Source organism: Scatophagus argus, chromosome 15 (assembly GCF_020382885.2).
Source record: "Scatophagus argus isolate fScaArg1 chromosome 15, fScaArg1.pri, whole genome shotgun sequence".
NCBI lineage: Eukaryota > Metazoa > Chordata > Actinopteri > Scatophagidae > Scatophagus > Scatophagus argus.
In genome coordinates, this window is record NC_058507.1 from 12,192,097 (window position 1) to 12,217,217 (window position 25,121).

Consider the following 25,121-nt stretch of genomic DNA (forward strand, 5'->3'; position numbering starts at 1 on the left):
AACTTCCCTCAAGAACTCCTTTGGGCATTAGATCGTTTTTACTTCCTCTGAGCGTTTGTGTGAAACTACAAAACATTCAGACAGACAGATGAAAGAAAATTGTTGTCACATTACATATGTTATAAATAGATATTTTATGCATAGAAAATTCCTTTGGAGGACCTTTTACAGAATAAAGATAGGAGCTGCAACTAAAAAAAGAAACACAAAATGATAAATTTAGTCACATCTCTGCTTGATGTTTATCCTAAAGCCAGTCAGCCATGCTCAGGTATCTGATCAGTCTGTCTGGCAGAGGTAGGCTCGTGAGTGATTTCAGTCTGTGTCTCCCCATTTGGGTCCGAATCCTTAATCTGCAAAGGTGCAGCAGTGGACGAGGCGAGACTGATGGCAAGACAAAAGAGAAACGACAAAGAGGACTGTCACTTTCACATTTGTATATTTATGTGTTGCATACATGTATGAGGAAGTGACAGACAAAGTGAAAGAGAAATATTTGCATTTTAGGATGTAGGTTACTGATAAGAATTTGTCTGAAGCTTACGTGACTTCCTCCTAACGGCGAGCCATTCTTCCTGGCTGTCCAGCAGTTCAGTGAGTTTGCTGCACAGCTGAACATGACCAACATGCTCCAGCAGCAGGTCTATTATCGGTCCTGCACATTTACACATAAGTGGTGTTGAGATCCATTCACAGAACTGAAAAAGACAAGGAGGGAAAAATGTTAATTTACTTACAAAGAACATACAAATTTCTGCTACTATGAAAGACTGTTTTTGCTTATTTTTCACACCTGTGTTACCCTTTCTGATGCCTCACTGCAGTTTAAAGGAAGCATATTATCAGTCTGCAAAACATATCCATTACTGAAACTTCCTATGTGGGACCCTGCAGCTGTTGGGTGAGGAGCACTGCCATGTGTACATGTAAAACAGGAGGTGGCATCGCAGCCATTGTCCAAAAGGCATTTGAGTAGAGGCAGATTATTCATGCAAAGTGCAACAACAGCGGGGAACGTAGTAGCACAAGATGGGATACTGGCGTTGGCATCGGCACCTCTCCGCAGCAGCAAGGACACAATGCTGACACAGCCCTGCCGCACAGCCATCAGTAGAGGGCTGACAGGGTCCAGGGTTAGACTCGCACCGGCGTTGAGTAACACCTCTGCTGTCTCGGTGCTGCCGTTGGCAATAGCGAAGAAGAGGGCTGTCGCACGTCGATCAGCATACTGGATAGACTGACTGTGGGCCAGTGTGGCGTTTACATCTGCACCTGTCTTCAGTAGCACAGCTGCCACAGTGTGTCTGTTGTGCTCTGCTGCCAGGTGGAGGGGGCTGACACAACTGTGGCGGAGCATGGCTCGACTTGTCACTGGGACAAGCATGGACACAATCCTGGACACAAAGTGAGAGTGTTAACAACACCGAATACAAAAAAGACAACACATTCAGTGCTGTTTCTTTAACTCTCAGCACAGCTCCATTTGCAGTTGTACATTAAAACCACAAATATTGTCTTTTAATACTGGCCTCTTCACCACTGTTTTGCACTGACACCTAATTAGCTGTTCTAGTATCTCAACTTACTCATGGTGTCCATGTTGTGCAGCAACATGCAGTGGCAGCAGTCCTGAATTAGTGGGTTTGTTGGCATCTGCGTTTTTAGTCAACAGCACTGCTACGCTGTCCCTGTGGCCATTTTTACTAGCCTCATGCAGTGCTGTGACGCCATCACACGTCTGCATGTTCACATCTGCACCTACAGAAAAGCATTAGTCCTTTATAACCTTTAAGAATGGATCAGAAACATGACAAGGAGCAGAATTTTGTGCAGTAAAGTACCTTTTCCAATAAGGTAACACAGTGCCCTCATCTGTCCCCGCTGAGCTGCTACAGTGAGCGGTGTGATGCTGTAGGTATTAGGTGGATTGATTGTGGCCCCGGTTCTTATTAGCATCTCACAGATCTCTGTGTTGTTCCTGGATACAGCTTCATGGAGGGCTGTCCAACCCTGACCACATCGTTGGTTCACAGTGGCACCGTAGGACAGAATGAGGCTCACCATGTCCACATTCTCCAGCTCGCAGGCTAAACAAACATATACAACACTGAGTCAATTCTGGCAAAATCTGCTGTGTGATACCCAGCTCTCCATGTGTGTATTTGTCTAGATAGTTGATTTCATGACTGTACCTTTGTACAAAGGGGTTTCTTTGTTCTTGCTGCTGATATCGGGATCAGCGCCTTCCTCCAGAAGGCACCGAACACATGACAAGTGCTCACAAGATACAGCAAGCAGCAAGGCCGTCTGCTCCTGCAAGGTACGTTTGTCTACTGAACCTGGATGGGCTGGGGCACCAAAAAAAATGTATTTAGCATTTTAAAGTGTGTAAATAGCAAAACAGCTCTTTGAATCTATATGTTTTTCTTTTGCAATATTATCACTCTGGGCCTGTGTGATTCAAACTATTTGGGACCCTCAATAATACTTTTAATCTCATACCCTTCAGTAGGGTCTTCAAGCACTCTGTCTGTCCACAGAAGGCAGCATGGTGCAGGGGTATCCATCCATCTTTGTTCTCCTTCAGCAGGCACTGAGCAGCGGATGTTGCCAGATCATTAACAGCCTTCACATCCCCTCTCCTAATAGCAAAGACCACCGGGTCATCATCCCTTGGAAGAAGATAAAAAAGCACTTTAATTAACTCACACCTATATGGCAGATATCAGCATTGTTTGAGGACTCTAGTTTTCATACAAATATGGATCATAATTACTTATCTTTAGGTGATTTACTTAATGTTTTGGCTTTATTTAACCAAAAATAGCAATCAAGTTTAAAAATGTGTCGCGTGTGTTCTACACTGAGACAGAAGACCAAAGCTGGACCCCCAACACAAAACACATGCACACACACACACACACACACACACACACACACACACACACTATCTCTGTGTCAAACCCAACAACAAAGGACTCACTCCGGCTCGGACGTTACGTCGCTCTGACTGTCTTCTCTCCTCCTGTCTCCTCCTCGCCGCGACAGAACATTACAACATTTACCACCAGCATTACGGAACTGAGATAAGTATTCAGAATAGCTGAATTTGGTCATTACTGATGAGAGATTTGACGGCAGTGTGTCCTCTGAGCGGCGGCGGAGGAGCAGCGTGCGGCGCCGAGCGGGGCTCAGCTGTGCTCGCTCAGATTATTTTGGGACTGTATTGTCAGGCCGCGGGGTGACGGGCTTATCCATATAAGTCAAGAGACTCGGACATGCAAAGATAAGGCAAACAGCGCTGGAGATAATGCAGCCCAAGCCGACATGTCTTTCTTTGCATGAAGACTTTATTTCATTGGCTGGTTTCCATATTAAACAAGCAGATAATAAAAAGCACTAATCTTTAAGGGGATATTATCAGAGGAAGACCACTACAAGATGAACGACCCACCGCAATTCATGAGTCACTTCTCACTTTTGAATTTTATACTCAAAGGGACTATAAAGTAACCAGGGAGCAAAACACTTACTCAGCCATTAGAAACGTCTGGCAGGCCACCAGAAATGTTGTAAAATTTTGTTTGTTAATTTTGACATTATCTTTATTTATATATATAAAAAAATAAAAATAATTTCAGTTTGGTACATAAAGAGTCAAATTTAAACTTCCATTGGAAGAGGACTGCTGGAAAGGCACTGAAAACCTCTTTTCATGTAAAAATACGAGAATAGTAGCTTTAAAAACCAACATGTTTTTAAATATAGCGCATATTTATTTGTAGACTCTAACCAACTCATTAATGCCCCCAAATTCCCAGAAACAATGCTGAGGATATGACCTTGGTGTCCTTTAGTGGTAGCTCCTGGCACGACCACAACATCTGCTTTGTGTTTGGAAATGTGTTCATAGCAGAGAAACTCAGTTGTTTTATTGTGGCACATTTGCAAAGGGAGAAGCTCACGTGCATGCGCATACAGTTGTGCACACAGAGTGCCATGTCATGTTTCCTCACCTGATCAAGTCCACTGCTGAGCTGGCTGAAGTGTGGAGACTCAGGGAGTAGACAGCCAGCCTGCCTTTGAAATCGTTGTTTAGTCTCTGGTAAAGAGACCTGGATCTGCTGACTGCAATCATCACAGGAGGAGATGTGTTGTCCAGGAACAGCCAAAAGTCCCGGCTTCTTCATAGACCAGTGATGATGATCCAGATCGCAAGATTAGAAAAGTCAGAACATTAACAGCAGTGGCTGTAAAAATAGGCTTAAGTCCCTAAAAACCAAAGATAATACCCACACAGTATGATGCACACATGCTCTGTAGCCATACTGTATGAATTAGAAACTGAGCTCATTTGATGGAGCTGAAATCTGCACTGGCAGGCATCAGAGAGCAGCAGCTCAGGCCATGAGGATAGATGCCTTTTAAGGACATGTTCAGCTGTGTTTGAGTCCACTTGATTGTGCTGCTCCAGAGGCTACACTGATGTCAGGTTGTGTGTAGTGCTACGGTGAGTTATGTAGAATAACCATTAGAATAACACATAAGGCTGAAGTTACAGTTTATTTGCTCAGCTCTGACTATGAGTAATGGACTATAAGAAAATGCATTAAAGTGAAGAGAAATATAAACATATAAACATATAAACAAAGATAAAGAGGAGACCCATTTGGATGGTCAAATGTATAAAACTGTTTAAAAAGCTTTTCTTTAAAGTTTGAACCATAAATCAAAGACTTCAACTTACCACGTCAAAATGTTCCAGATTCCTCATTCACAGCAGCTGCTTGAACGTTACATGTGGTGATCCACCGTAATGCTGTCTAAAATTGCGCCGTTGTAATGGCTCTTAGCGTGACAAGATCTGAAGTGTGAAATCGGGTTTAAAGAGCACACAGCCGTGACAGCAGATTTTTGTTTCACAATGACTTCTTCGGAAGTGTTTGTGAAAAATACTTCCTGCATGTAAACTGGAAGTGGCCTCTGGTTTGTGTTTGACACAAACAAGTCCTTCTGCCTATCTGTTTACAGCTGGAGGAACTAGACTACCTGCTAGCTTTGAGGCTATTGCCAAATTTCTTTTTAGTTGACGAAGACAAAACTGGTTATGTAACTGTGGTGTGAAATTTCAGCCAAACTTTGATTGCAGATATTGCCGTAAAAAGGCCAGCCAGCACCGACATAACTAATTGCAATTTATTATCTTTTAAGTTTCTTTTAATTTAAAATGTGACAGGAGATGAAGAGACGCTGCTTTGTTACATCCATAAAAATAAACACAATATAAGGTAGGATTTAGAGCAGGGCTGTAGGCTCAAAAGATAAGAGAAGACAGCAGCAGCACTGAGAGGACTTAATACCGTTAACAATAGCTCTGTCCTTTAAGTGCACCAGTAAGCCTCATCAGTGAGCCAGTATACACAGTGTCAGGGCCCTAACACAAGTACAGTTAAATGAAGTGCAGTCTTTATTCATGTTGTTGAGTCCACATGTGGTTTATGGAAAAGAAACTAATTTGAATCAGAAATAATGCAGTCATTATTAATACTACTGGTCAAACTTCACTCAAAAACATGGTTTGCTTATTGTTGGATGTTTGTCCTTCACTGTGTCGAATGACGTATATGCAATTTGTCATGAAAAGGCTGTTTTCACATTCATCTCCTCAAAGGGAAAGTTTCTCTGTGCATACGTCAAGTCAAGGTTTTAAGATGTGGACAAACAAGTGTGATTTTGTGATGTTGCAACCAGTCTGGAAATCATTTGTGGTTCAATTTGCACCTTACACAAGTGTGATGTGGTAACCTGACATCTTCAGTGCACATATGCTGAGAATGGACCTTTCAGTAAAGTCAGGGACATCTTACATCTGTCAGTTAAACCGAAGACACTGTTGATGGGCAGTGTTTCCCAGATGTCGGACTGTGTGAAGATGGAGACCATATCATCACTCTCTTGTTGCTGCTCTACTCAAAGCAGACTATTTTTATTTAATTGTGGGACACATCCATTGATAGAAAACAGCTAAATTCATTAACTCAAGTACTGTACTGAAGCACAAACTTGAGGTACTTGCACTTGAGTGTTACCATTTCATACAGGTTTATACTCTATTATATCTCAGAGGCTAATTTTGTACTTCTTCTCTGCTATATTTGTCTAGGAGCTTTAGCTATACTCAGCTTACAATTTTCCAAACCATTTTTGTCCAGTGAAAAACTCCATCTCCAAATTTGTGGATTTTGAATGTGAAGTTAGTGTTCGTTTATGGGCTGAGAATGTTCTCCTGCTCAATAAATTAATTTAAAAGCCTCTTGAATGAGGCGTCATCACAAAGCTGAAAACAGGACTGTTTTTCTGAGCTCATGAAAAGTTGACTTGTTAGAGATATGTGGCTCTAACAGGACAGAAACACTTTAAACATGTCAATGCACTGCTGTTGAATGAGCTACCCAACAATATAAATCAGTTAAACTTGGCCCAACATTGAACATCAGCAGATGACAGCAGGAAAATGTAACACACACATTAATTTAGTAGTTAGTAATGTTAATCCAAAATTATCATATGTAATAGTAAAACATGCACAGGGATCTTTTTAGTGCAGAATGAGTCATTTTCATTTAGATAATTTTAGTAAAAGTTACACGGTGGGTTTTAAATGCATTACTTTTACTTGTAGTAGGAGTAGAGTATTGCTACGTGAAGAATCTTAATACTTCACTCGACACATCAGACTGGTAAAGCCTGCAGAGAAACAGAGTTTGATAACAGTGCATCCCTAGCACCTCCTGGACCAGAGTCATCAATCCTCCATCCTACTTGGTTCGCGGGAATCAGGACGGAGTGAGTGCTCTTAATTTTCGCCTCGTCTCGGACCTCTAACGATCTAATTTCTATGCCTCTCATTCAGCCAATAATAAAACAGAACCTGCATGACAACGGAGAAACGATCCCGGCGCATTCCCTGTTGTCTCGCTAGCGTTTCCACGGCAACAGCTACACAAATCCAGGAAAACATCCGGAAAAGACCTTCGGTCGTCCTTCTGATCGTCCGAACGTGGAATAACTGCAGGACTTGTTCACTCATCAGGATTCTTGGACTATACATTAAAGAAACATGACTTCTTTCCTTCCTTTCTTAGACAGCAGCGACCCTCGTCTGAAACTGGTGGTGCAAAACAGAATTAAAAATGTTTTTGTAACTCAGTCGGAAGACACCAGGTAGGCCTGTGTTTTTTATTATATGGTGGGCAGCCTGACAACGTCCCTTCTCTTTAAAAAAACAATATATGAATGTCTCGATTCTCTCCTCAGAAATAAGAAGGAGGAAAATGTCAACTACATACCTGTTGTAACAGAGGTAAGACAGAGTCAGCATGTGATGAAAACTATCAGGCCTGTTTCTTGTTAAACTGTGCATTTAGGCTTTATTTAGGTGGCTAATCCTTTTTTTTCAGACTTCAAGCAGAGTGCTTGAGGCAGGAGTGAACACTCTGCAAAAGACCCTGGTTCTGAAGAAGCAGGCGGAGTTGGACGAGGTGGACAAGCAACTCGCACTTAAAAGAGAAGAGTTTAAGAGCCGTGTGCAAGCTCTGACACTGAGAAGGTCTGAACTGGAAATAAAACAACAGCAGGTGAATTGAAACCTCCCAAAACCACCCGAATACAGGAATGATCAGGGTGCGGATATCTCCCGCTGTCAAATGACTCTGTCCTAATACAGTTTTCCCTTGGGGGTTTGTTTACCCGCAGACTAAAGAGAGAGCCATGAAATTTGAGAGGTTTGTGGCTGAAAATGAAGTGAAGCGACGGCGGGCGCTGAAGAAGTATGAAGCTGCACGGGAGCAGAACATTTTGAAACAGAAACAGATAGAAGATCTGACAGTGCAGCTGAAACAACTTAAAGTCAGGTGAGAACTTGAAACCAAAGCCTTATTGTGATGGATAATGCTCATTAAGCCAACTGTTACCGCAGTTTTACCATATCTCAATTCACAGGCAGCAAGTTTTAAAGGAGAGAATGGCAAAATACAAAATCTATGAGGACTACTTGATGAAAAGTCTAGATTATCTCCCCAGCAGTAGGTTCAAAACTGACTCTTATTTCCCCTGACAAGTATTTATCCTAATCAGTCAATTACACTCTGGTAGTCAACTACACAAACTTTTTCAGCATTCCTTGATAACGGGTCTGACTCTTCGATTATGCCCATCATTCGGCGCCATGAGACCCTGTCCTTCACCTACCAGGAACAGCTGCAGCGTTTGAGGCATCTGGAGGAGGAGGTGGAGCAGGGTCAGCGACAGCAGCAGACCATGAAGCAGGAGCACAGCATTAAAAAACTGGTCAGACATGCACAAATATTTTGTGGTTAGACAACAGTGCTTGAATGTACAACCTATTAAGCACTTTTATGTGTGTTGCAGACGGCCATTAAGGAACTGTCTGAACTCCAGAGTGAGTTAGACACCCTGAAAGAGAAGAACAGGCAGGCAGAGGCTGAGCTGCTGATGGAGCAAGGCCTGTCCAGAGAGAAGGTCAGCTTGTCAAGTTTCATTACGAGTCAGAAATGACCTTTAGATAAGATATATAAAAACTACTGTCACATGTGCCATTCTCTCTCAGGTAGAAGAAGTGGGACTCTTGCTTATGGCCATCAACAACCTTGCAGAGCAGTGTCATCTTGCAGCATATGGACCTCTGGAAAACATGAACGTCCTGACAATGATGGACATGGTTAAGGTGGTATCATAAGAAAATGGCTGAATATTGGTATTAATACTGTAGAATTTATGTTTCTTTGCTTAGCTAACCAAGAGCTTGATTTCAGGAGTACATTCTGGACAAAGCAGACACGGAGAAGAGAGCGCGGAGACTGATGGAGTCGGGGTCTGCAATGACAAGCAGAACAGCCCTGACAGACAGAAGAGAGAGGGGATCGATGAAAAGCATCGGCAGTAAAACACAAATCAAAAGTTCAAGTAAAGTCAGTCGAAAGAGTGAGATGATGAGTTAATGTAGAACTTTTACATCTTATGGTGTTGGGAGTGAAAGTTCATTTTTGAACTTGTAAAGATAAGTTTGGCTCTGGGAATATAATAAATGAAACTTTGGTCAACATTTATGAATAGTTTGACTCTTAATGCAAAATTGTATGCACCAAATCTTGTGCTTAAAAACTGTATAAAGATTTTGCAAATAAGGTAACCAACTGTATTTGAGCACAAGAACTTTGCAAATGCATATCTCAGGAATGTAATCATTGTTGCATTTTGAAATAAAATGGTCACAGTCAACATCTGACAGTCAAAACAAGCAGTGGTGATAAATGATTTGTAATTCCTGAGGGAGTTGCAATGATAAGGATTCTGTGTGATATTCTGCATTTTATTCATGAAATACAGCAATGTTGCATAGAGAATCTGACTTTCCTGTTGTAAATCTCACATGACATGTTGTGCAGGGCCAAATGTTGCATCCATTTTGCATTTTTTACAAACGCTGTCACCCATGTTTTCTTACAGCCTTCACGCTCAGACGATCACCACCACTTATGCTGCAATGCTGCTCATCAGGGCAATGCAGTAAAACATGATGTGCCAAACTTTTTAGGGGCTTGTCAGTAATTTGCATTCCTAAGGGTTAAGTAATAATCTGGGCTGTAAGACTGTGAGAAAAGTCAGTGTAGGAAACTTTTGGCTAGTGACATGTGCTGTGACAGACAGAGGTAGCTTATTTTGTCCTAATGAGGAGGGATTCCTCTCATGGGCTGCCTGGCACCCTTAGCCCAATATATGACCAATATTGTAGTTAAAGAAAATACTTGTACTTTTCTCTATTTTATGCTTCTTTATACCTATACCACTCCACTACATTTGAGAGGGAAATGTTTAACTTTTTACTTCATTGTAATAATGTGACAGCTATAATAACTTGTTCACAGATAAATATGATGCATTATGGTATATAATTAAAGGGACCATCAACCAGATAAATTGAAATGCACTATTTTCTTCTTATTACTAAAGATAATATTTCTGTGCTTTTGCAAAGCATGAGAGTGTTTACATGTTTAATTTTATTTGTAGTATTGCTAATCTCACTAATGTTAAAGACCTGAATATTTCTTCAACTAACTCCATACCAGTACAATACAGTAAATACTGTATTGGAAATTGGAAGAAGCCAACCCATAGTTGTTTGCTATATTTTTAGCTATATTTAAGCAAAATTTCAGGCTCCATCTATGGAGGCGTGGCTTCAGCTTTAAACCAACCTTGTACTGTCCCTTTAACATGAGCACGTGGTACCCGCAAACATCCGGTTTTCAGGAATGGAAGTAAAAATGCAACAATGTTTTGACACACAGCGTTGACGCGCGGAGTGTTGCCAGTCTATGATTACGTTTTCTTACGTTGTTTCCATGCTGTTGAAATACGAAGGTGAGTCGCGAGGCCGTCGACCCGTGAAGCTGCCGTTTGGTCTCGCGGACAGGGACGCTGTTTGTCTCTCGACAGATGGAGGCTGGCAGCCTTGTCTCGCGCAGAGAGGACATTTCTTCACTGTTTCCTGAGCAAACGCCGGGTGCCAAATATAAAGTAGGCTTTTTAGGTATGGTGGGGTGGTGATGGGGGCCATTCTTATTATTATATTAACTTATATCAGTCTTGTGTGTTGTCCTTTGCTAGGATTTAAGCAGCCAGTTTTCCTCCGTGAGGCATGTTCGCGGAGATGGAAACTGCTTCTACAGAGCCCTCTGCTTCGCACACCTGGAGTCAGTCCTACACAATGCCAGAGCTTTGCAGAGGTCAGTTGCCATCTTTACTGCCATTTATCCCAAGCTGAAGCCACCTAAATTGAAGAAGGCCTTGTCTTATTGGTTTCACTTTCAGATTTAAGCAGACAGTCATTGAAACCTGCAAACACTTCTCTTCTGCGGGGTTTGATGAGAGTTCCTTCAAGCATCACCTGAACACAGTAAACAGTGTATTTCTTTTACAGTCACGCCGTTTATTTCACTTACCAGGTAGCATTAGACCAGTAAAGTCAAGATCTTAGGAAGTGTGGAGGTTGTTTTTATTTCATTACAATGAATGTAATGCTCAGACATTTAGGGAATCTATTGCTGGCAAACCACCTTTCAGAAATTACTGCACGTCTAACAGTTAAACGAAGATAATACAAGCAGATTAAAAAAAGTAGCCTAGATGTTAGAGACAGAAACTGCCAAAACCCATAAGAATAATAATAACAACAACAGTGGTTAAAAAATAATAAACAAAAATCTGTCACTAGCATATGTGTAAATGAATAACTGACACAGGAAGATCCCACTGATCCGACACTCCACATTTGAACTGATCAAAAGCCTTACTACTACTTCTATGTTCTTGGCTGAGGTTTAATAGTCTGCTACTAGATTGCTCTGCTTATTTAAAAGGTGGAGCAAAAATGTCTAATTGTTGCTGTCCTCCTGAAGGTTGTATATGTTGTGGAGCAGTGCCAGGCTGATGAGCAGGAAGACCGGCTATTCCAGCTCTTCAACGAGCAGGTGACCTCTGACAGTGTGGTGCAGTATCTCAGGCTGCTCACTTCAGCGCACCTGCAAAACCATGCAGACTTCTTCTGCGACTTTGTGGAGGCACCCGATCTGCAACTCTACTGTCGTCAAGTTAGTGACATAATGTTGCTGCCATCTAGTGAAAAAAATTTTTTACTGTCCATGTACAAAACAAATGCTGAGTCCAGGAAATTACAGTAATGTCTTCGTCCTCTTCTTTCAGGAAGTGGAGACCATGGCGATGGAGTGTGATCACGTGGACATCTTGGCTCTCTCACAGGCCCTGGATGTTTGCATCCACATCGTCTCCATGCAGGGTGATGAACAGCAGTTGGCTCACCATGTCATTCCAGAGGGTGCTGAACCCTCCGTGCACCTCCTCTACCAAATGTCACATTATGACATTCTCTATCTGCAACATAAAAACTGATCGCTGATCCAGTAAGACTCAGCTCAACTCAGGAATAATGACTTTGGTTGAATAAAATCCCAACTGGGCCTTAAGACACTTATGAAAACAGATTTTATTTGAAGTATTTGAATGAACTGCTTAGAATATGTGTAAAAAAATAATACTTAAGTCCTTCTTAAACACACATTCCCATTAACATGTCACTGCTGCTGTTCTCTCTTCTGCTTCTGCTTTTTCTGCAATGGTGGAGCAGCTTTCTTTAGCTTCTGTTTCTTCTCCTGTCTTGAAACCCTGGTCAGGGCACTTTCCATCCCTGCTACAGGCAAATGATGCAGGGAGAGATTTCCCATTTGAGTGGGGTACTTGGTCTTAATTGCATTCTTGAATACAGGCTGGGAAATCAAACGCTTCAAATGCTTTTTCATCCCCTTCACCCTCTTATGCTGCTCTCTGTCATCTTCCTCATCCTTTGCTCCACCTGGGGACAAAGATGGTATATTTCAGTTGTCCATATTTAAACATTTTTAAATAAACTGAATGTGTTACAAGAGAATTTGTTTTACCAAGTAAAAGATTATCATCCAGGTCCACCTCCAAGGCCTCTGCCGCTTGTTTCAGCCAGGAGTTGTGGTGCTTCTCCCTGCTGTTGTGGAACTCAATCTTCTCTATCTGTCTGGCCAGGTTTACCCGCTCCTGTGGAGGAACACACTCCAATGTTAGCTATCATATATAATCTGTTTAAATGTCATGTGAAGCCAGGACCTAATGCTGGATCTCACTTTGATTGCTTCCATGCATTTGCTCTCTATAGGGAACATGGGAAGGTCTTCGTCCTTCCCAAGAGTTTTGTAAATCTTTTTGAAGTTCATCATGTCATCCGGGCCTATTAGCAGCAGACTGAGTCCCTCTTTGGTGGCTCTTGCTGTTCTGCCACTCCGATGGACATAAGTCTCTGAAGTCCTTGGAACCTGGTTAGCATTACTTAATTAGTGTCTTTGTTTATATAGGACAATACTTAATGTCATTTTGAATACAAGTAACTGTGGTCAGTCAAAAATTATAAATGCTATGGACAGTGGATAAAAAAAGAGCGGTTACCTGGTAGTGAATAACATGCTGGACATTGGGGATATCCAGTCCTCTTGCTGCAACATCAGTAGTGAGCAGAATACAACTGTGAATGAAATTCAGACAGAAATATTTAAATTCTTTTTCTGTTTGAGTTTGTTATTAAAAAGCAGTAGCTCATATGCCAAGAAATGTGCCACTAAAGAGATGCCAAATGATGACATGTGTATTAACTGTTAGTCGAGAAGACAACTGTGAATATCACCTATGACAGAGAACACAGGCCACTGTGGTTACAAACTTAGAAATTACTGAACATATTCTGCAGATATGCCGTAAGATAAAACTTTCAAGGATGGAACTAGTCATGGCAAAACACAATCCGGGCCTTCTGGCTCATACATGATAAAACCTGTTAACAGGTATTTCTGTTTCATCATAACACAGATACAAGTTTAAGTTCCAACCTAAAGCAAATACCTTCAAAGCCCTGCTACAAGTCCCTGCAAAACCCACCTGTCCCTCTCGGCGAATCGTTCTAGGTTTTTGAGGCGTTGTTTCTGGTGCATATTGGCATGAAGAGGCAGTGGAGTACAGTCCAGGATAACCAGCAGGGAGTTCAGTCTCTTGATACAGTCTATACTGTTGGCAAACACCATGGTGCGGCCAGGATACTGCAGCAAGAAGTAATACAGGTAGAAGTCCTTCTCCTCCTTCTGACAGTGGATCCGTGTCTCAGTCAGCGTCTCCACAGTGGCCTCCTTCCTGGTCAGGTCAAGGATTTTGGGTTTGGACTTGATCCCCACTTTCTCCATGAGAATTTCCAGTTTGCTCCTCTGGTCCAGTTTCTTCTTCTTCTGCAGGACGCGGGCGGGCAGGCTGTGAGCCATGGTCAGTGTGGCCGAGAACACAAATGTTTGCCTCGCCGGACTGAAGTGCACGGTGTTCAGCATCTCTAGCAGACTCTCCAGCTCTGCAAAGTGGCCTCTCTCTACCATACGGTCTGCTTCATCAATGACCAGGCACCTGTAGAATAACGCAACCAAGAGCAGTTCATAATAATGAACCTACATGAGCGATCCCCAAAACTCAAATATTCACCACACTTCTGATACTCCTCTTTTCACCTTTTGTGAAGAAAACTGCATACAACATGCTCTGTGTCTGTGGTCTAATCCTGTGATCCAACTAACCAGTCAGTATCCAGGTGCACAGTTCAAATTCAATAAAACAAGGTCACCAACTCTGGTATCTGTTTAGGTGGCAACAAATATTTTGCTGCTTCCTCTGGCCTTTTGTTTGAAAGTGACTGCACAGAGACCCCTCCCACAAACAGCAATAATGTGCCTGCAGTCAATACTCAGTCTCTCTGCCTTATTCAGCTGATGTTGTACTTACGGCATGACATGTTAGACTTAGACTTCACTTTATTGATAGATAGTTAGTGGCATGAAAGTCCATTCATTCACTAGTAATTATATATAAATAATATTTGGAAATCAGCTAATGTGGCTTATAAAAATCAAAAAATGCTCCTACTTATTTTTCACTGTACATGTAAACAGCATTTATGGTCAACCATCTATTCATCAAGAACCAAAACCACTAACACTGTTTATCAAAATGTAATGAGGAAGTAGTGTTGGATGACAGTTCAGTACTAAAGTTTACCGACATTCAGTGGCTTTGTATTGTGATGACATGATCATAACACAAATCTCATGTAAATTATAGGCCCAAAGCATATTGTAATGAAAAACTAATATTTTGTACTGATGTGTATTAAGTTTATGAAACTTAAGTACTCCATGGATATTCTAAATCTTTTTACACAATCTGGAAATCTTAAGCAAATGATGCTGAGGATGGCTGCTCACTTCACTCCTAATTTTTTTTTTCTAACTTGCTTTGTTGATGTTTTGTGTCCAAAAAGTTGATGTGTGTACTATATGTTGCAAGTTTTTAAACAAGCTACATGATAAAATCATTAAGTAAATTTATATTTGCAGTTTTTGTTCCACATGTGTAATGTCCTTAATCTGATGTGCTGCAGTACAGTGGGAGGCAGTTTACTGTTCTGAATCTGATCATTTTATCTGTGATTCTACATGGCTTTTCATATGCCACATATTCATATCTAGACATGTTTGTTTTCATATTGCAATGCTGATTTTTACCCTATAAGACAAAGTTGTGAATTGCTACCTGACTTGTCTTAGGTTCAGCAGATGTGGATGTTTCTCCTTGATCAAGTCCCACAGACGTCCTGGAGTGGCAATAATGATCTCAGGTCTTCGCTTTAGCATCCGTCTTTGTTTCTGCTGTGCCATTCCACCCACCACTATTGCTGTTTTGATGTCTGCACAACAGAAACATCTTAAGCATTTTGACATTTGACATCTTTTTAATTATATATTTAAAAAAAAGAAAGTCATGAAACTTTAATGGCTCACCTGTGAATCTTGCGACAGCATCAATATGGTGTTTGACCTGAACAGCCAGCTCTCTGGTGGGAGTGAGCACCAGTCCAAGCAGAGGCTGACCCCAACTACCAGGAGTTTTATCCTCTGCTTCAGCGGCCGCATCAAAGTCAAACTCTGCATTTTCAATTACTTTAACACATCCAAGCCTCTCATCATCATCATCTTCTTCTTCTTCATCATCGTCATCGTCATGTTCGTCTGTGTCACCTAGATCCTGCTCTGCGATGCCTTCACCTTCCCCATCCTGAGTCTCCTTGTCGTCCATGTCGTCCTGGTGTATTGTGGATTCTTCTAACTTTGTGGACTCAACCACAGCTGGTAAATACAAACTCTCCACCTGTGTGATTGTTTTGGTGCTGTCATCAACAGGCTTTGCTGAACCACTTTTCCACTCCAGGATTGTGTGAATCATGGGAATGCCAAAAGCCAATGTCTTCCCACTACCTGTAATGACAGTGCTCACATAAGCTTCACTTATGGAACTGTGAGAACAGGACATAAAAGCAAAAGATATTTCATCTTACCTGTCTCAGCTGCCCCCAGTATATCCATACGATCCCTGATGGCTGGAGGCAAAGCCAGGGCTTGAATAGGGGTTGGTGAACCAAATCCAAGACTACTCAGGGCTTTAAGCACAGGAGAGGGAACAAACAGGTCCCTCCAGGCACTCACATCAGCATTTTTGTCATAAGAGCCAGAAAGTGCTGCATTTGTCCAGTTCTTTTGCTGTTTTTTGGGGGGGTTTATCAATTTATTTTGAGTAGATTTTTCTTTTTCCAGAGTCTGAAGGTCTGATGAAGACTCCTGGTTTGTCTGTTCTTCTGGAACTGCATCTTTTTCTATCTGATTCTTCTGTTTCTTCTTCTTTTTGTTTCTCTTCTTTGCAGGTTTTGATTGGGCATCAGGAGCTGAGCTAATGGCTGTGTCTTTCACTGTGTCTTTCTTAGCTGTTTCATCTCCTCCTCCCTCTTCACTTGCAGCTCCATCCGCCGGTGTCCCCTCTGCAGAAAAGTCATCTGGCTGGACTGATTCCTTAGCATCCGCTTTCTTATTTTTCTTCTTTTTCTTGGCTTTCTTCTTAACTGGTTCTGCTGTTTTCTCTCCCTCTTTACTCTCCACTTCTACCTTCTCTCCAGCTTCCTCTCCCTCGCTGGCTTTTCTTTTCTTCGCTTTCTTCTTCTTCTCCTTTTTCAGTTCTTTTGCTGCTTTGGCCGCAGCCTTCTCAGAGTCTACCAGGCGGTAATTTGTAAGCTCTTCAAAACACACCAGGCCCTCCATGCCCTCCTCAGAGAAGAGACTGGGATCGAGCTCTATAGCTTTCCATTTTCCTTTCACATGGATGCTGCGTTTGGCTTGTTTTTTCAGCCCGGGAGGCATACGCTTGCTCTTCGGCTTCATGTTCTTTGTCTTCATTTTCCTGCAAATATATAATTTTACCGAGTTGCGGAAATATGTCAAAAACCCTCCCTTGAACTGAGCTCTTAAAATTGTAACATGACGTCTGAAGTTAGCTAGCAGCTTAACGACTCTAGTTGCAGCTTAACTCCAGCTACATACAAAATGCTTGTACATATGAAATACAACTGACTTCTTAAACCTCAATCCGCTACACAGTAACTGTAAGTAACTACAATGAAAAATAAAACAATACCTTGACTGACTGCTTTTTCGAAACGTCAAAATATCGCTACAAATGATAACAGCCACGCATGACACGAGGGCGCAGCCATGACAGTGTTGATCACGTGCTTTGAAAAACTTTATTTGTCCAACAGAAGGGACAGTCACTGATTTCTTACTGGTCGGGGAAGCCCGTGTGTGTGTTAGTCATGTTATTTATCCATATAGTAACAAGTCGTTCCAGTCGTTGTTTATCAAATCCTATATCATCAGCAAAACAGTCACATTATCTTAAAATCTTCGGTTTCAAAAGATCACTAGCTTGCTATCTTCCCATTATATTCAAACAGTTTGGTATTACAGAGAAAGTCATATTTACAGACATTTCTGATCTGACTGAGCCCAGTATTTGAGCTGGTAGACATTTTACAAAGATCTGATGTATTGGTGCCTTCCACCCTCACTGAAAGATTTATAGACTGTAAGTAAAGGCTTTATTAATGATTATTGAAATGCTGCCTGGTTGGGGAAAATTTCTTGAAGGCAAGCTGTGAAGTCATTAATTAGCCATAGAGTTTGCAGGTAAAATGTTAATGATAAATAGTAAAGAATCAACAAATGTTTGTATGTCTTCTGCATACAATAAATGTAAAAGTTATAGGTTAATTTTCTTCTGTATTTTCTGCAGTATTTAATGTTAATAAACAGGTAGCTGTTCAGCACTTTTCCCAGAGTCACAGGTCAAATAATTCTTTGAAGGGGAATAAACAGGAGACAACAAATTCTGCTTATTTATGGATTATCTCGAAAGCATAAGAAATCAGTTACAACTTAGAAACTCCTTCAAAAGCGACTTACTGGGAAGTGGTACTAATGCATTTAACTCACAACCTGACAAGCTGTTCAGTTTACGGTATACATTCATAATTCAAGAGTTGAAATGGTTTGATTTAATCCAAAAAAGGTATATCATCATTTCTTTATTACCAGAGTTCACACATTGGCAGGCTTACAGTACAGACCAGTACAAGCATTTTAGGCCAAATTAAAAAAAAAAAAAAAAGTTTCGAAATAGCACTTTAAAAGCCTGACTAAACACAATGTCAATCACTTCAGTGCTCAAACAGTACAGTCGTGACTGCTAGTTTTTGGTGGGGTCAATCACCCTGCCCATGAACAGCATACAGTTTGTGTCTTCATGATATATGAAGAAGAAGAATGGTCTGTTGACAATGAAGGTCTTGGGTAAGGAATATGGAGTAATGCCAATTGTTGTGGCAGCTGCTGCAGTGGTCCCGGTCTCATCCACCTCAATCACAGCCTTGTGCAACACCTGTGATTTTACAGAGATGATAAAAATTCATCCTCTGCAGAGGCTGGAATATGCATAAGTGTTGTAACCACACTGTGAATTTGTAAACTAACCTCTGATACTTTGAGGCCCTCATCCTTGCTCAGCTTCGTCAAATTGGCTGAATTACTGAAGACGCTGGCCATGCCCATATTTGGCAAAAGATCGTGCAGGGAGTACGACTGCTCCATCTTGAATTTGGGCATGTTGACTTCCAGTTTGCTGTGAACAGGACATATTGAACAGATTTGCTTGTTATCACTGAGCACTTTTTAGAGTGGATGTGACAAAGGATGTGACAAAGACAGAATACATACATAAGAAAGAGGTGAGAAAAGAAAAATGATCCTTACTCGTAGGACAAACATGGCATTTTTATGTGTCAGACTTACGTTTTTTGCAGCTTTTTGATCCACCTGAGGAATTTTTCAGCATTGATCTCATCATCAATTACAGTGTAGTCAATGCCTTTGTTGGGTAGCAGGATAAGCATGGAGACTCCTTCCTGGTATGGCAGCTTCAGCACTTTGGCACCAAGAGCAACATCTTCCATCATGTAGAACTTATCCTCTTGAAACATCATTGGCACTTGCACAATGCTATAGTTGTCAATGTAGAAGGGTGCATTTTCAGTGAAATTGGGGTTAAAAGGCATCTGCCAAACCCCTGTGGAGGAAACAATAACATTGTTTTAATTATAGACACTAAGGGTTGAAAGTCAAATCACAAGAGTTGATCACTAATGACCTGAGATGATGTTATAAACTACAGAAGAGTGATTCATTTTACCCTGGAAGAAAATTGTGTTGATTAACATGAGTCGGGTCATTGCATCCAGGGTCGAAATCATCTCCATCACTTTATCGTGAGTCTTGAGCTTGATATACTCATTGATGAAGCCAATACTTCCTTCTGTGTCGCCAAATTCAACACTTTTGATGTCAGCATCAAAAAACTTCTTGACTTGGTCCTCAAATATCTTCTCCACCTCATATTGTGGGTGCATAAAGAGGGCCATGCCTTGATCCAATTTCAGTGATCTGTTCTGTGTGATGTTCTGTTTGAGGAGCTGGAAGAGTTTCGGGAGAAATTCTGGCTGGTCAGGCTGCTCCAGCTGCTCCAGGTTGAGAGCCCTCAGTATTTCCTTGTGTGTGACACCATCAGAAGCCATTAAGAGAGCAGCAAAGCTGGTAGAGATGCTCATAGGTGAGAAAAAGATGTTCTTGTCATGAAAGGTAGATATTTTTCTGTAAAGGTTCATGGCAAAATCCATATTTTTGAAGGACAGGTCTGAGATGGTGGCATTTGGAAGGTGTGTTTGGTGGACAGGAGCGAGGAAGCACACGTAAGCCACAATGAATATAAGTCCAATCTTCATTTTGTGTACCGCTTTGTTTGGAGTCTCAGTAGATTTGGGTACACAAACTGAAACACAGCGTGTAGACATCAATGGATTATTTAAAAAGCACAATAAAACAGTAGCACAAAAAATAAAGCAGATTAAATCTCTCAAATAACTTACTTTCTTCAATCACATAACCAACAAAACCACTTGAATGATGACTTGACTGAATTAAGTTTTCTCCAAGATGAATTAACTGTCATACGTACCATTCAGCTTGGGCAAGATGATGTCTGAAAGCTCCTTCTATTATTTGGTGATACAAAGTGCAAGTGTGCTCTGAGCGTTACATATTAACCACGAGCTGTTTTTCAAACATACAGGATCTCAGCCAGTTATCTTTTCTGACAGTGATGTCACAAGATCCATCAATAACGGTATATTGACATTAAATTACCAACAAACAGACACGAGAAACTTTGGGAGGAGTGAATATCACTTTAATCCTGGAACAAGAAATAATACATTAAATGAAATGCAACAACGAGGAGTATTTACGTTAAGAATGTAGTGAGTGAAAAATAATCTAATGATGAAAACCCTGCAAGAAACATTTCATACTTTTTCATAAGTGTGTTGTAAATAAAGAAAAAAAGCCCCAGCGATCCAAAGGAAACAAACACGATAATGGAAACATGGTAGCTCTCAGATTGTGTTTGGGTTCTTGATACGACTGAGGAGTCATTCAGCACAAGAAGTCAAACTTGCATGACATCCAAGTATTGGTGGAACCATGCAGAACATCAGTTCGCGAAAACATAATGACTGTAAACAATTTTCACTGTTTTAATGCTGTAATGTGGTCTATTCATCAACATTGTGTGTTGCAAGCAGAATTTGGATTTTAAGGACTAAACAGCAACGTGTTGAGGGAAATGAGAGATCTTAAAAAACTTATGATCAGGATCAAATGCAAGAAAACAAACAAACAAAAAAGAACACTTCAAAGTGTCTTTCTGTCTTTGGACTTCAAATTATATAAAGTGTGAAGTTAAATCATAGTCACCTTCATTTGCAGTATTTTACTGTTATTTTGGAAGGTCATCAATCAGCCAGTGCCTTTCATTAGTTACTCCACAGCAACATCAGTGCAATCTAATATAGTTTGTACAACTAACGTGTACACCATTGCTATATGTATAATTGGAATACAGGATAAATCAAATCAGTGCAATTAAACAAGCATTTCAGGGACTGTAACATTGGATGTTAAAACTGTCAGCTGTTTGTGTTCTTTATAATAAATTCCCAAAACGGTTCATGACCAATACTGAAGACATGGGCTGGCTGGACATGTCAGACTCTTTTTGGTTGCAGGCGTTCATACTGTTCTGGAAAAATGAACAAATGCATTTATCTTTTAGGTGCATTTTTATGGTGTTTACAGATTACTTATTTGTTCCCCATAACATGTCAACTTGTCAACATGTCAACAAGATCTGAAAACTATGCGTCAGTCAAAAAGTATTGTAGATTCAGGAAATAGCTCTGTAGAATTATGTTCTTCACTGTCCATCTAAAGTGGACTAAACACCCATAAATTAAGTGTTTGTGAGCGGTGTAATCTTAAGATTACTCACTATGCCAACTTAGATGCTTATAGATAAAATCAAAGCCACAACATCAAAAATGTGTTGTAGTCTAAATACCTTAGGAGTTTACTCTTACATATGCACCAGTAAAATGATTGATGATGTCAGGAATAAATGATCAACATGTGTTGCAACAAGAAATGCTTTCAAAACTACAATGGTGTTCTGGTGGGGCAAGCGCTGCAATCATTTACATCCTACAAACTCAAGTCCAATATAAATGAGGGAGGCTCTGTCATCCATCCATCAAACTTTTATCTATGGTTCGAACACTCATCTCTGAATGTATTCATCACGTCATTTAAACACACCCTCTGTGCGCTGAATATTCCTTCCCACCTCTTCCAGAAGAAAAACCATAATAAAAAAAAGAGTATACAATAGAAATAGAAGGCGCCATGGTAGAAAGGCAATTGCAAACTTGGATTAACTGCATCATGAGTTCTGTGGTCACCCTTTTCCCAGCATCAGTGCCTCAGTGAGTTAGATCAGACTAACTGCTGCCTTTCCTTTGTTGTTGTTCTCTTCTCTATGGCCCGTCAGCGAACTAACCAGGGGAAAATGCGTCAGCCTTCTGACTGTCCTTATGTTCGCATGTGCAGAAGGTTAGAAGAAGGAGCAAAGCTACCCCTGTACGGGGTTGCTGATCCAGGCAGCTGGTAAACAACATAGGCAAACCTTTCACACCTTCTTCACTGGCCAGGCTTTTGTTGTTGGTCCTCCTCCCCAGTTTTAACTGATCCTAGAAGAGAGAAGAGGGCTTAGGTCAGCATATTCTCATGCCGTTCTTGGTTAGGCTTTTTGATAAAATTCACTAAATAATCTACACTGAAATTACATATTAAGAATCAGAGTACTTACCTGAGCCACCTGTTGATTTTGTGTCTGGTTGTTGAGGAATGTTTGTCTGAGCTTGTTGCTGCTGCCTAAGAAATCAACAGAGAGAATTTGTACTAAAATCAATGTATTGATTTTCTATTCAAGCAAAAGGCACTGATGAAATAACATGAAAAATTCTATCAACACAAAAAATTATGTCCTCAGAAAAATACCACCACAACCTTTTCAAGCAACAAAGAACATGTTTACACCACAAAACTGAACATCATGACACCTACACAGTGGTAGGACTATTGGATTTTTATTACGTGTTCACAATTTTGCATTCATCCTGTCTACAGTCGGTGTGCAGTTAAACCTACCGATCAAAATAAGCTTGTCTTCTCTTTCGCAGTTCCTCGGCTGTCAGTGTCTCATTCTGACCTTCTCTTTGTCCTCCTGCAGCACTTCCTACCTGACTCCCCAATTTCACATTTCCTGCTTCAGACTCTGAGGACTTGTTGCTCATTACAGCTCCTACAGTATGATGACAAAGGACCCAATTTTCAGTATTGACAAAATGGCAAAATAACAGTACATATATACTTAAAATTTTAGTACTGTGAACAAATACAATTTTGTGAAAAATAAGACTCAAAACTGACTCACTGATATGATAATGGGAACATTTAACACAGAGAAGTAAGAAACAGCATGCTATTTTTAAAGCTTTGGATGAGTCATCCTTCACCTTGCATGCTGAGCTGTATGGCCCTGCGAAGATCAGCTTCTTCATCTTCCACATCTATATCCTGTCGGCTGAGTGCCAGCGCTCTCTTCAGCTCTTCATCTTCATCTGCAACTTCATCCTCCACACCAAAGCCCATTTCTGTCTGGGCCAAAGTTGCTGACCTGCTGCTCACAGTAGAAGTCTTAATCAGTTGCCACGAGCAGGTCAAAAGTTTATTTTGAGCAACTTGGAACTTAAAGATCAACTAGGATACTGTTTCTGGGTGGGTCCTCCATATTGTAATGTCTACACATACCCTGCACTTGTCTGGGCCTCCTCCTCTCCGATAAGCCTTGGCCTCTGCTGCTGCTGCACTCTCATGATCCCAAGGATCTGCTCTGCTTCACACTCAGGGAGGTTTCCCCGGATCACAAATATGGAATAACCTGCACAATTCATATTCTTTTCTGCACTGCAACACCAGAACATTCTATAAGTAAAAGTCAATGTTACACTACCTTCTTGTTGTAACTGGGCCAGGAAAAGCGCTAGATAGGTGTCTGATATCAGCTCTGGTCCAGTCAACAGTGAGTTCAGATTAAACCACTGCAAAGAAAATGAAACAGTGTGGTTTAGTTAAAGTAAAGCTGTATTACAGTTGTTTAAGATGTCAATAAGTGCTTCATACCTGTTGTCCAAGTTTGCGTATAGTAAACCAGTGCTCTTTGTAGTTGCAAATAAAGGCTTTCTCATTTCTGAAACATGAAAGCAGGAACACCTATCATCATGAACTCAAACTGTAAAGTGGTTATGTGGTTATAGAATTCTGATTAAGACATCACACAAATAAAGCCTTAACAAGGAAACTTTACATTGGATTAATCATCAGACTCTGGTACTCTCGGCTGTTGAAGAGGATTATCTCCAAGCCCCAAACTCTCAGAGCGTTGCTAATGACCTACAAGAATTAGAGGGCAAAAAAGGGATTGAAAAACTGACTCATAATGGTTATTGATGCCTTATTAAGTGACAATGAAAGGTGAATCACTTAAACTCACTTGAATTGAAAAGAACCCACTGTCGTCCATGTTCCCAGATGGTTGCTGGAAACACAGTCACGTTAGAAACTGTTTGGTAATAACATGTCTGTCACATAACAAAGGCCACGAACATTCACCTGCTATGTTTCCTCACCTGTAAAAAGGTCCTATACTCCTCACTGGCCATACCACCCTCGGCCATCCTCATTCTCTCCTCTTCATCAAGCTGATGAGCAATGGAGGACAAATCCACAGGAGTGAAATACTCACCCTGCAGGAGGTTGTTGAGACAGTGTTGGGCACACAGAGAGCCCTCTTGCTACAAATAAAGAATTAGATATATTGTTTAGAGATCGGCGCAAAGGACAGCACGATAAAATAATTTTCTTAAAAACTTACTTAGCTTTACGGAAACGGAATAAGCTAATGCTAAGGCTTTAACGATTTGGTCTACTTCTACGATAAAAGTCACACACCAGTAGAGCTACATACAGCTAGCTTACGTACAATTACTCCTTTCTAAGATTAGACAGAGTTAGCTACGTTAAGCCAGTTCGTTAACTAACTTGATATAATAAAACAACATGCTTGCGGTTGTTACAAATCTTTATGCGGTGATACTCCCGGCCGAACAGAAACTTTTCATAACCCCTGACTATCAGGTGCAATTAGCATTGTAGCTGCCTGAACAACAATACTGACAAACACCAACACAAATCTCTTAACACCGGGCAGGCAGCGACGGTAAACACAAGGCGGCCAGAAGGTCCGGGGCTTATATAAATAAACGCCAAAAATTATTTGTAGCTAAACATTTCAAGTCAAAGGTTTTACTTACTTTCTCATGGAATATAGAATCCATATTCAGCTTTCTGTCAAACATTCAACTCTGACCTCTAGCCCCGCTGCATTCATTACAGGAAAAAGAAGGAACAACATTGACTAGCGCCCTCTAGCGGTTGGATACTTACACTTGGACTACATTCAAATCTCCATTGGCTGATTTATAAACTTGTACCACTGACATCACTGGAATTGCT

The 25,121-nt window shown here is 40.9% G+C and overlaps 6 protein-coding genes across 9 annotated transcripts; 2 read left to right on the top strand and 4 right to left on the bottom strand.

Annotated features, from left to right (window-relative positions):
* Window positions 1-16: 16 nt before the first annotated feature.
* Window positions 17-5,066, bottom strand: LOC124072277 (ankyrin repeat and SOCS box protein 2-like). 4 transcript variants are annotated; one of them, XM_046413553.1, is made up of 9 exons: window positions 4,748-5,066; window positions 4,017-4,505; window positions 2,503-2,672; window positions 2,193-2,348; window positions 1,842-2,087; window positions 1,587-1,758; window positions 794-1,394; window positions 545-698; window positions 17-384 (listed from the first exon to the last, which is right to left on the bottom strand). In XM_046413553.1, exons 2-9 carry the CDS (start codon window positions 4,136-4,138, stop codon window positions 248-250), a joined length of 1,758 nt encoding a protein of 585 aa, XP_046269509.1. In that variant the 5' UTR covers window positions 4,139-4,505; window positions 4,748-5,066; the 3' UTR covers window positions 17-247. The 4 variants fall into 4 exon arrangements, with proteins under 4 accessions (XP_046269509.1, XP_046269507.1, XP_046269508.1 ...); XM_046413551.1 differs by having other exon boundaries at window positions 4,017-4,184; window positions 4,748-5,065; XM_046413552.1 differs by lacking the exon at window positions 4,748-5,066 and having other exon boundaries at window positions 4,017-4,619.
* A 1,777-nt stretch (window positions 5,067-6,843) lies between these two features.
* si:ch1073-416d2.4 (coiled-coil domain-containing protein 42 homolog) lies at window positions 6,844-9,317 on the top strand. Its single transcript, XM_046412438.1, has 9 exons — window positions 6,844-7,224; window positions 7,318-7,363; window positions 7,461-7,637; window positions 7,756-7,913; window positions 8,002-8,084; window positions 8,177-8,349; window positions 8,431-8,541; window positions 8,630-8,746; window positions 8,835-9,317. Exons 1-9 carry the CDS (start codon window positions 7,121-7,123, stop codon window positions 9,018-9,020), a joined length of 1,155 nt encoding a protein of 384 aa, XP_046268394.1. The 5' UTR covers window positions 6,844-7,120; the 3' UTR covers window positions 9,021-9,317.
* A 968-nt stretch (window positions 9,318-10,285) lies between these two features.
* Window positions 10,286-12,072, top strand: LOC124071686 (ubiquitin thioesterase OTUB2-like). The gene is made up of 5 exons (XM_046412440.1): window positions 10,286-10,602; window positions 10,693-10,811; window positions 10,897-10,981; window positions 11,484-11,675; window positions 11,788-12,072. Exons 1-5 carry the CDS (start codon window positions 10,522-10,524, stop codon window positions 11,992-11,994), a joined length of 684 nt encoding a protein of 227 aa, XP_046268396.1. The 5' UTR covers window positions 10,286-10,521; the 3' UTR covers window positions 11,995-12,072.
* Window position 12,073: 1 nt separating this feature from the next.
* ddx24 (DEAD (Asp-Glu-Ala-Asp) box helicase 24) lies at window positions 12,074-17,335 on the bottom strand. The gene is made up of 9 exons (XM_046412435.1): window positions 17,179-17,335; window positions 16,052-16,944; window positions 15,498-15,971; window positions 15,250-15,403; window positions 13,561-14,070; window positions 13,075-13,150; window positions 12,756-12,944; window positions 12,540-12,669; window positions 12,074-12,454 (listed from the first exon to the last, which is right to left on the bottom strand). Exons 2-9 carry the CDS (start codon window positions 16,938-16,940, stop codon window positions 12,177-12,179), a joined length of 2,700 nt encoding a protein of 899 aa, XP_046268391.1. The 5' UTR covers window positions 16,941-16,944; window positions 17,179-17,335; the 3' UTR covers window positions 12,074-12,176.
* Window positions 17,336-18,107: 772 nt separating this feature from the next.
* serpina10b (serpin peptidase inhibitor, clade A (alpha-1 antiproteinase, antitrypsin), member 10b) lies at window positions 18,108-20,243 on the bottom strand. Its single transcript, XM_046412437.1, has 5 exons — window positions 20,110-20,243; window positions 19,288-19,923; window positions 18,891-19,164; window positions 18,573-18,720; window positions 18,108-18,480 (listed from the first exon to the last, which is right to left on the bottom strand). The coding sequence occupies exons 2-5, from the start codon at window positions 19,874-19,876 to the stop codon at window positions 18,289-18,291; spliced, it is 1,203 nt and encodes a 400-aa protein (XP_046268393.1). The 5' UTR covers window positions 19,877-19,923; window positions 20,110-20,243; the 3' UTR covers window positions 18,108-18,288.
* An 80-nt stretch (window positions 20,244-20,323) lies between these two features.
* On the bottom strand, window positions 20,324-25,074 carry atxn3 (ataxin 3). Its single transcript, XM_046412439.1, has 11 exons — window positions 24,920-25,074; window positions 24,236-24,400; window positions 24,100-24,144; window positions 23,914-23,999; window positions 23,730-23,796; window positions 23,560-23,647; window positions 23,358-23,487; window positions 23,063-23,226; window positions 22,695-22,848; window positions 22,354-22,418; window positions 20,324-22,234 (listed from the first exon to the last, which is right to left on the bottom strand). The coding sequence occupies exons 1-11, from the start codon at window positions 24,962-24,964 to the stop codon at window positions 22,185-22,187; spliced, it is 1,059 nt and encodes a 352-aa protein (XP_046268395.1). The 5' UTR covers window positions 24,965-25,074; the 3' UTR covers window positions 20,324-22,184.
* Window positions 25,075-25,121: the final 47 nt, after the last annotated feature.

Coding starts and splice junctions, on each gene's coding strand:
- ddx24 (XM_046412435.1), bottom strand. CDS start 16,940: ATGAAGACAAAGAACATGAAGCCGAAGAGCAAGCGTATGCCTCCCGGG. Junction 15,972..16,051: donor ACTGGGGGCAGCTGAGACAG/GTAAGATGAAAT, acceptor CTGTCATTACAG/GTAGTGGGAAGACATTGGCT. Junction 12,945..13,074: donor AGCATGTTATTCACTACCAG/GTAACCGCTCTT, acceptor AATGCTAACCAG/GTTCCAAGGACTTCAGAGAC.
- atxn3 (XM_046412439.1), bottom strand. CDS start 24,964: ATGTTTGACAGAAAGCTGAATATGGATTCTATATTCCATGAGAAA. Junction 23,227..23,357: donor GAGGCCCAGACAAGTGCAGG/GTATGTGTAGAC, acceptor TACTGTGAGCAG/CAGGTCAGCAACTTTGGCCC. Junction 22,419..22,694: donor AGACAAGCTTATTTTGATCG/GTAGGTTTAACT, acceptor TTGATTTCTTAG/GCAGCAGCAACAAGCTCAGA.
- si:ch1073-416d2.4 (XM_046412438.1), top strand. CDS start 7,121: ATGACTTCTTTCCTTCCTTTCTTAGACAGCAGCGACCCTCGTCTGAAA. Junction 8,350..8,430: donor AGCACAGCATTAAAAAACTG/GTCAGACATGCA, acceptor TGTGTGTTGCAG/ACGGCCATTAAGGAACTGTC. Junction 8,747..8,834: donor CAATGATGGACATGGTTAAG/GTGGTATCATAA, acceptor GCTTGATTTCAG/GAGTACATTCTGGACAAAGC.
- serpina10b (XM_046412437.1), bottom strand. CDS start 19,876: ATGAAGATTGGACTTATATTCATTGTGGCTTACGTGTGCTTCCTCGCT. Junction 18,721..18,890: donor ATCAAAAAGCTGCAAAAAAC/GTAAGTCTGACA, acceptor TCCTGTTCACAG/CAAACTGGAAGTCAACATGC. Junction 18,481..18,572: donor AGGGCCTCAAAGTATCAGAG/GTTAGTTTACAA, acceptor GTAAAATCACAG/GTGTTGCACAAGGCTGTGAT.
- LOC124072277 (XM_046413550.1), bottom strand. CDS start 3,117: ATGACCAAATTCAGCTATTCTGAATACTTATCTCAGTTCCGTAATGCT. Junction 699..793: donor CATCAGAAAGGGTAACACAG/GTGTGAAAAATA, acceptor TGTCTTTTTCAG/TTCTGTGAATGGATCTCAAC. Junction 385..544: donor CGCCGTTAGGAGGAAGTCAC/GTAAGCTTCAGA, acceptor TCTTGCCATCAG/TCTCGCCTCGTCCACTGCTG.
- LOC124071686 (XM_046412440.1), top strand. CDS start 10,522: ATGGAGGCTGGCAGCCTTGTCTCGCGCAGAGAGGACATTTCTTCACTG. Junction 10,603..10,692: donor CGCCGGGTGCCAAATATAAA/GTAGGCTTTTTA, acceptor GTCCTTTGCTAG/GATTTAAGCAGCCAGTTTTC. Junction 10,982..11,483: donor TCAAGCATCACCTGAACACA/GTAAACAGTGTA, acceptor GTCCTCCTGAAG/GTTGTATATGTTGTGGAGCA.